General features: G+C 40.4%; 1 protein-coding gene across 5 annotated transcripts in view; it reads right to left on the reverse strand.

Moving 5' to 3' along the window:
• FBXL6 (F-box and leucine rich repeat protein 6) overlaps nt 1-9,203 on the reverse strand; it is a 1,251,928-nt gene extending 1,242,725 nt beyond the window's left edge. For 2 of the 5 annotated variants that reach the window (XM_044069120.1, XM_044069115.1), the window contains exon 1: nt 9,069-9,158. In XM_044069120.1, the coding sequence (XP_043925055.1) occupies nt 9,069-9,118 (50 nt within the window). In that variant the 5' untranslated portion in view covers nt 9,119-9,158. Of the gene's footprint in view, nt 1-7,923; nt 7,944-8,108; nt 8,556-9,068; nt 9,159-9,182 lie in introns of those variants that run through there. The other 3 variants (XM_044069116.1, XM_044069117.1, XM_044069119.1) reach the window with 3 other exon arrangements.
• Nucleotides 9,204-9,424: the final 221 nt, after the last annotated feature.

Below are 9,424 nucleotides of genomic sequence, written 5' to 3' on the forward strand. Positions count from 1 at the left end.
GCCCTTAACAAAGGGTGTCCAATCAAATGTGCAATGTTACTATCACTACAAATGGTAGTTTGACCAAGAACAAGGCTATTAGAAGTGGTCCAAAGTGTCACCAAATAAGTATGCAAGTACCATCAGAACTTAAATACTGTATGTCCCACAAATATCAGCCACAATGAAAAGTTTAAATATATTTAATTGTATACAATAAAAGAAAAACAAAAACTGAGGGTAATGCTACTCAATGCTAGAAGTCTAAATCTCAAAATGCACTCACTCGAGGCACTCCTTAAAATGGAGAACATCGATGTCTGTGCATTGACTGAGACCTGGTTCAAGGCTCCGGAGAGCACCCCTGCATTACCAGGCTATAACTCATACCACACTTTTCGGCCATCTAACCTGGACCGGAACACCAAAGGCGGAGGCGTGTCCATATTCATTAAGGATATCCACACCTCCAGGTTACTTGCTCAGCATAATGCAGCCGAGGTTATCCAAGTCCAACTAACTCTGGGCGAAACTGCAATCCAAATTGTAGCTTACTACAGATCCTCCACCAAGCCCCAGGATTCCTACTCCTCTTTTCTTGATATACTGGAAAATATTAGGGTTCGACCAAACACCATAATATTGGGAGATTTCAACTACCCCACCATTAACTGGGAAAACTACTCATGTACCAACACCTTCGCTCAGCGCTTTCTGGAATTCATAAATTCAATGGCCTGGATCAACTTATCCACACCCCCACCAGGGGCAACAGTATCCTAGACCTAGTCATTACAAACATGAGTGACCGGTGTTCCACACCTGAAGTCAATTCCTTTTTGGTCAGATCCGACCATAAGCTAATCACCCTAGATATCTACATCCCGCCCCCACCCCCCCATTAAGGAAACCACGGTAAAAGAATTCTCCAAAGCCAACTTCATGCTTCTTAAGACAGAAGTGGTGAACTTCATGACACCCATGCAGATGGACAATACAGTTACGACTGCTGAATCCTACACAAATGCACTCTATAAGCACTTATATACAAGTGCATGGATCGTGCTATCCCAAACAGAACCAAGACGTTATCCTCCAAAAAAAGTAAGCCAATCTGGTGATCCCCTGCCATAAATAAACTCTACAACAGAACGGGAAGAAATTGTTACAAAATAGAGTAAAATCCCATGAGTGGAGGAACTCCCTGATCAGCCTCAGCAAGAAGCTGAGATCCCTTATAAGATCCTCCAAAGCTAGCTATGAAAACAAGATTGCCACTGATTCTAAGGACAACCACAAAGCATTCTATAGCTGTGTCAAGAATTTCAATGGCAACACCCAGATCTGCTCCGAGTTACAGCACAATGGCACAAAAATTACAGAACCAGCTGATATTGCCAACATCCTGGCAGATAGGTTCAGTGCTAATTTTACCCCCTCTCACCCCCTAAAGGGCCCATATCTATACAGGAAGAATGCAGAGTCCCTGTAATCACAGCCTCACAGGTAAAAGCAGCACTCTTTAAAGCCAAAAACACAGTATCCATGGGACCGGACAACATCCCAGGCTGCATTTTGCACACACTTCAGAACGAACTGGCTCCCCACCTAAGCACCATGTTCAATCATAGCCTCACGTCAAGCTTTGTGCCCACTGAATGGCACACAGTAACAGTTATCCCACTCCACAAAGGGGGGAGCCACCACTGATTCTGGGAACTATCGCCCTATTAGCCTGATGAGCCTGGTCTGCAAGGCCATGGAACGTATCATCATGGAATTCATAAACAAAGACATTGGTAATCTCCAAACTCTGGATCCCTCCCAGTTCGGCTTTGAGAAAGGCTGTGTGAACCACCTTAGCCTATCTTGACCTCGCCAAGGCTTTCAACACCATTCCCTATTCTGGAATTATAGCTAAACTCACTAAACTAGGTATAAATCCCTATGTCACAAGATGGGTTGCCAACCGGCTCACTGACAGAACCCACACTGTAAAAGCTGCAGACTCCAAATCTGACTTCAAACCAGTGACAAGTGGAGTACCATAGGGTTCAGTCCTGGGACCTCTCCTGTTTGGTATCTACTTCTCTGAAGTACAGGCTAACACTGAAGGCCTCTGGCTAACGAAGTTTGCAGATGACCGCAAACTAGGAGCTATAGTCGAGTCCCCAAATGATGTGGACATCCTACAGAAGGGCCTCACTGAGACAGATGCCTGGTGTCAGAGCCATGGCCTCAAGCTCACTGCCAAAAAGTGCATTGTTATCCCCTTTGGTAAAAACTCTGCACCCACGAACTACCACATAGGCGGCAGTCTTCTTAACACCGAATGTGTGATAAGAGACCTTTGGACCCAGGTGGACAGTTGTCTCTCCTTTGATAATCACATTGCCACAGTAGTCAGGAAATCCTTCTACATGGCACACCTCATCACAAAAGGGTTCTCATCCAGGAAAAAGAGATCATTGTTCCCCCTCTACTCAACACTCATTAGACCCATTATAGAGTACAACGCCCCTTTTGGAATGTACCTCACAAGACATCTGCAGCAGCTGGAAAGGCCGCAGAAGTACCTCACAAAGAGAATTACTGGCCTCAAACAGATGCCCTACACTGATAGTCTCAAAAAACTCCAGCTTTACTCTGTAGCATATCGCCTACTTCGAGGTGATCTCTGCCTAACATATAAAGCTATGTCAAACCCAGAGCAGTTGGACATGCTACAACTAAAGAAATCCCAATCCCTCACAGCTCCACACTCTAGGGACCTAAACCTTGTCACCACAATAAACAGGACTTGCTGGAGGGATAGATTCCTGTCCCAGAGACTTTCCATACTCTGGAACAAGCTACCCATCTATGTCAAGCAAAGTTCCTCATTAGCACTCTTGAAGAAAAATATTGATGAGTGGATGGGAAATGCAGCCTGGGGATCACTTCTGTGGCTCTGCTCGACAGGGGCACAGGAAATTAACTTTCTTGGGTTGGCGTAAGCCAGGGAACTTTGTTGGCTATGCTTACTTAGGCCCTTGGGCCGATAGCCCAGTACCTACCTATGAACAAGAAAATACTCAGTATATAATCACAGTTACATCAGCGTTCAAAATCGCAGGAACTACTTAAACTAACATTGCAGGACAGTCTCATATAAATAAAGAAAACATCTAAGCTATACTTCACTATATTCTTGTCTGAATCTAAGATAATTACTCTACCGTAGTTAACTTACTTACAGAGCAACAAGACAGATGTGGCGAGCGGATGTTCTATCAGGTCAAAGACAAAATGCAAAATGCTCAATCTCTCTCAGAGAGTTCTTAAATTAATATCCCAAATATTACCACTGGGATAGCTTGCAGCATGACATCACTTCTTGTCATCTAACTATCCCAGGTGACAACCCCCACTGTAGCATTTAGCATCTACCTGCGAAAATACACAGACCTCAGATCTTTTGGCAAATGGTGGAAGTCATAAAATAATTTACATTCCTCCACATTTAAAGACAATAGAAAAAAAATTCTAGTTCTAGAAATTATGTCTCCTGTTGCACTGAAACTGAAAGATAACATCTCTGTTTATGGCCCAGCCATAAATTACTTCAATCTCAACTATTCTTCTGAAGTTAACTTTTTGTGTTGCAATTTCCATTGTTAAAATATATACATCTAAACAGTTACAACAGCGTACATACAATCATGCTCAGTACTTTACAAAAATATTGCTTCAACACATCTGTACAATACGACATGCAGTTCTAATACATTTGTAACACAAACATATGAATCATGTTAACATTCACAAATGACATATGATTATTTACAAAATTCCAGCTAGCTGCGCTGGCAGCATCTCCTTTCATGATAATTACATCTACTCTTAGTGAGTAGAGCTCCTCAGCTATTCACCAAAATTGGGAAAAAGACAAAAGCTATCAATTCTAAGTTTGGGTCTTGCAATAGGGACCAACAGTGAAGGCCAGCAAAGGACAGCGGCAGAAGCTACAACAGATTTCAAATGTTACAACTTTACTCTGTCCTACTTGCGTCTCAACAGCCTCTGATTATGTCTCATATTTTTGTTCTACTCCTTATACAAATGTTATGATTTTTTCTGAAAAATCACCAAGGATTAGTCAATAATGCCAGTTTCAAATTTCTTATTGTTCAAAAAATGCAGACCGATGCAAAATATGTTTATCAAGTTTTTATGAAATAGAACATTTAAAAACTGTCCCTGATTTTGATCCTTTGCCCACCATTATTTTTAGATTTGTCCAGAATTAAGTAAAGAAGTAACTGGTAGTCCATGGAGCAGATAAAGCTCCACACACTACAATGCATTATGATCAGGTCTCTGACCATAACTCTCTATTATGTGTTCTCAACATGGATACATAAGATTCACCTCATGGGCTTCACTGTTGAGGTGAATTGTTTCACATCAATGTCTCCAAACATATAATAAGCCAGCTCTGACAGGAGGCCCAAGTGCAATCCTCCATATTATATTGCACCCCAATCCTCTATATTATATTGTACCAACTAAAAAAAAAAACTTTTTTTTTGTAGTTTATTTAATGATGTGGTTGTCTGTTCACAGTATTTTGAGACGATAGTTATGTACATTATTGAGGTCATTATGCTTCAATTCAGTGTTTTTGTAATGTATGAGGTTTATAATGTTGGTGTAGCAGCAAGACCAGCAGCACAGTAAATTGCTTTTTATTTATGTATCACTGTTTAGTACAAAAGATGGAAGTTGTTTACAATCACATGTAATTAGTGGGAGGTATTTATTAAGTTATAAATATAGAAATATCAGGGTGGCTAGGATGGGGTTAGGAGAAGAATGAAGTGACTAACTAATTGGTACCAGTGCAATCAAATCAGTGCATACTTGCACAATACTGAGATACTTATTAGAAAGCAGGACCAACCAGTTAGAGCACTTGTTAGTTGACCAAAACTAGAGAAAACCAACAAGGATATCTTGCCAAAAATAAAAACAAGCATATATTGTCACTTGTTCAACAATAAGACAGAAAGCAGGATTATGTTCAGCAATGTATCTGGTACATTAAGAGACAGATACACCACAGATACACCACTTTTTCAGACAAGTAAGAAAAGTGACAAGCAACTTGAGACCACATGATCCAGACTTCCCATTTTACTTAATGGATAACCAGTGTATATCCTCACACCAAGGTTAGTCAATGCTCTAGTCTGCAAAGTACAGGAAGAAGAACCAGACAGGATCAACAAAATATTTCTGTGTTGGGGTGGTGTAAGTGTCCCCTAGCACATGTTAATGTGGGTCATACTCCAACACACTTAAGTATGTTAACTCCAAAGTAATGCTATTTTTGTTGAATTGCTGATGTAACGCATACCATTTATTCCGTAGTTTGCTAATGAACATTTTTCAGCAGCACATGCAAACTCTATTACCCCTAGTATCATTTATAAGAAGGGCTGACACCCCTTATCAGCTCCCATACATTTCATACGTGGACAACAATCCTTCCATAATTTCTTGCAATACTGTTTGTAATGAGGGAAGACTAACTGGTGTAATAGTTAAGGTAGTCTTCTTCCATACATGATATTATTAGTTATTAATTAATTTCAATCTTCTCAGTACATTTTATTCATAATGCTTTGTGTTAACTTGCTTGTCTACTGTCATTTATATTTTGTCTGAGCTGAAACTGAAATATGTTCATCTGGATCAGTACTCTACCCGAGTTACCAAACTGAATGAATAAATAAATACATACTTTTCAGGTTTGGGGAGGGAGGGTTTATGTTTATGGAGCGATCGGGACAGGAAGGGGATCCAAGATTTAAGGAGAGACGGGTGACTCTAGGATTAGGATCAGGATTAGGGTTCTGGTAGGGCTACATTGTCTACTGTGGTGTGGGGTGGAACATCCTGCGGCAAGGAGTACAACAGGGGAACACAGAGTTGCAGCAGTTAGCGGCACAACAACTGGTGTGTAAGAAAGCTGCTGGAGGAAAACCGACAGTCAAAAGAATTATTGTGATTTAAAATTATTTCACAATGATTACTACATACCAAATATTAACAAAAACAAAAAGACACTGGAACACAGATATAATATAATACAGTTTATCGGACCAACATAAGTTTTGAGCTGGCATGAACTTTTCCTTAAGTGTTATTATGTAACTGATGCTAGATTCAGTGCTTAAATATCCACTTGTGCCTACCAAAGAAACTTGAAAAATGCTAGTATAGGAAAAAATGTGAATCTCAGACTACACCTCAGAGAAAGAAACTATCATGCCAACTCAAAAGATCCAGCAATTTCAATATCTGTGTTGGTCAAATACATCACGCCTGTGCTCCAGTACCTTAGTGTTTTCTTTTAATGGACCAATACTACATTTATTTTTTCTTGCATATTAATGAGGAATGCTTCAGCAAATCTCAAATACATACAATCGTGTCTACAGGGAAATGCAGGGGTTTGCTACTGTGCAACTAAGGGGGATACTATAAAAAATTTAATCTCATTAAGGTTTTTAATTTTACTTTCATAACAATAAAAGATACTCACTTTAATGACCAGTGCAAATGTGAGGAAGAATGGTAAATGTTTGGTGACAGGTCATGCCTCTCTCAAAATCTTTGCTCACGGATTACGGGCAAGACAAAAATAATTGGGAGAGGGGTCATTTTTAAACATTAAGCAAATTCACTCAAAAGTCAACTGAACAACAGGTTTTGCATCAACATGCATTTCCTGAAAATAAAGAAAGGCATTTAAAGCTGTGATGGCTAGAATTACTAGCTGTAATCCTCAATAATTTACCAGAAAAACAACCAGTTATGAGAGACAGAGCACAAGTATGAGACAAAAGGGCCTCAAACTGAATGCCACAAAATGCATCATCATCCCTTTTGGGGAGAATGATGTTCCCACAAATTAACACATTGATAATAAAGCACTAAACACGCAATCAGTCGTAAGGGACTTGGGAACCCAGGCTGACAGCAAACTGACTTTTGACCGCCATATTGCCTCTGCTGTATGGAAAGCTTTCTACATAGCCCACCTCATAAGTAAGGATATCTCTTCCAGGTACAAGGTGGTCATAACATCCCTGTATTCTTCCGTTGTAAGGCCGATTATTGAATACAATGCCCCTTTCGACATGTACCTCACATGCAGCAGCTGGAGAACCCAGAGATTACTCACCCAGAGAATCCAGGGCCACAAACATATACCCTACACAGATAGGCTAAAAGCCCTGTCCCTCTACTCAGTCTCCTACAGACTCCTCAGAGGTGACATCTGTCTGGCATACAAAGACATCTCAGACCCCGCCCCGATGGGACTGCTGCATATCCGCAAGTCAAGCTCCACTCGAGTAACCCGCATGCGAGACCTCAACCTGGTCTGTGACATCAATAGGACTTGTTGGCATGACAGATATTTCCCAGAGACTTCACCTTTTGTGGAAAAGATTCCCTTTCCACATAAAACAGAGTACCTCATTAAACCTTCTTAAGCGCAACCTGGATAACTGGATGGGGAGCAAAAAATACACCCCTGAGATTCTACCCATGTCCCTGCTGACCAGTGGCATAGGGTGCCGACTTGTTGGAACATGGGCTAAATTCTTGGCTAGGCTTGTAAGGGCCTCGGAGCCAATAGCCTAGTCACTTCCTATGACCCTATGAAAATCAAGACCCTTGTACAAAGGGAGAGTTTAAAGCCAAGGCAGTAGTAATGGAGAACACTGGACCACACCAGTGTTTTGCATAGCTCTTTGAACATTATGGCAGTTGCATAACGTATAGGAACTCCTGCATAGTATCTCGGCCACAGGCAGCCCTTAATTTATTTGACCAATAAACTGAGGCAAAGTTAAATATAATGGGTAGAAAACCAACTATTGTTACTCATACCTGTCAAGTTACCTCATTATAAGGAATGTTCCTCATTTCGAGTCTTGACTCTTAAAAAGTCTATGATCCTCACTGTTCCACATTTGAAGAGCAAGTTATGCGTGCAATGTTAAGAAAGCTTCTAATTAATGTAGCGGACAGCCAAAAGATATGGTCAACAATAATTAACAGCTTTTTATTTTTACCATATTTAGATGCAGCCAGCAACAGTTCCAACTGATACAAGCGAACAACACTGGACTTTGCGTAACCAAGTTACTCGGTATTCTGAATTTTGGACTTCACGCGTCGACCAGTGTTTCGTTACAGGCACGTTATTCTAACGGTCGCAAATTGACGCGATGCTTGTATTAAAAAATAACTTACGTGAGTAAAAAATTCTCCTCATGTGGGTTGCTTTTCTCATCTCCCTATCAGTTACGTGTAAATGGTGAGATTAAGAATGGCTCTGCCAGCTCCATTAACAAACTATTTCGTATTGGCCCAACTAAAACATTTATGTATGGTTAAACTACTAGTCATATCTCACCAAGTTTTTCATTGTAAAATGTCTGAAACCATATCATTAATATTAGGCTAATTGCCCTTGCAAGCTCTTTAAACCTCCACAATAACCCATTGAGAATCAAAGCGTGCACCTTTTGTTTGTAAGCTAAATACCTTAACTACTACGCCAACCCCCCCCCCTCAAAAAAAAAAATATATATATAGATATATACACACACACACACACACACACACACACACACACACACACACAGTCCGACACGCCTACCGGTAAACGCAGTCAGTAACGGGGGGGTGTACTACCACTAAAGGAAATAAGCGTACACTAAGCTACAGAAGGGGCATCTATGAATGGGAAACAGTCTAAAAACACAGTCATTAAAGCCAAAATCTATTAAAACAAAAAAATACATTATTTGCAGAAGTAAATTAACAAGGCACCACTGCGACCACAGGAAACTCGCATGCAAATGCAAGATCTTAACAAGTAAGTAGTTAAGATGCAGCAGCTGTCTTTTAAGACATCTGCTAACACTGCTCATATTCCACTTCAAATACAAATCTACTTTCATACTGCTAATCACAATAACTAGGTGTAACCACTACAAATACATTATCTAAGACGGTTGGCTACTTGCCTTTGAAACTTGTTTATCAAATTCTTTGTCGGGGATAGTTTAACTTGCATTCATTTCCGTTTACACTCTAAATCCCGCCTCTATGGGCCGGAGTAACTAAAAGCGCGCATTTACCTCATCTCCCGTGATTATTCATTTCTGAGATTTGCTCACAACTTCCTCAAATGATAGGAGATCCTCTCTGTTCAAATTTCACTACTAGCAGGTGTAGTCAGGAAGCTTTGTCTAGGTAGGTGTTACGCGAAAATTTACTTTACACCAGTGTTCGGGTATTTTTTATCGTTTATGTTGCTAGCAGCTTCATCAATCTTCTCAGTAGGAGAAATCTGAACAAAATCTACAATACTGGGGGAAAA

This window comes from Protopterus annectens, chromosome 4.part0, assembly GCF_019279795.1.
Source record: "Protopterus annectens isolate FY-2018-M chromosome 4.part0, PAN1.0, whole genome shotgun sequence".
In the NCBI taxonomy this organism is placed as follows: Eukaryota; Metazoa; Chordata; order Ceratodontiformes; family Protopteridae; genus Protopterus; species Protopterus annectens.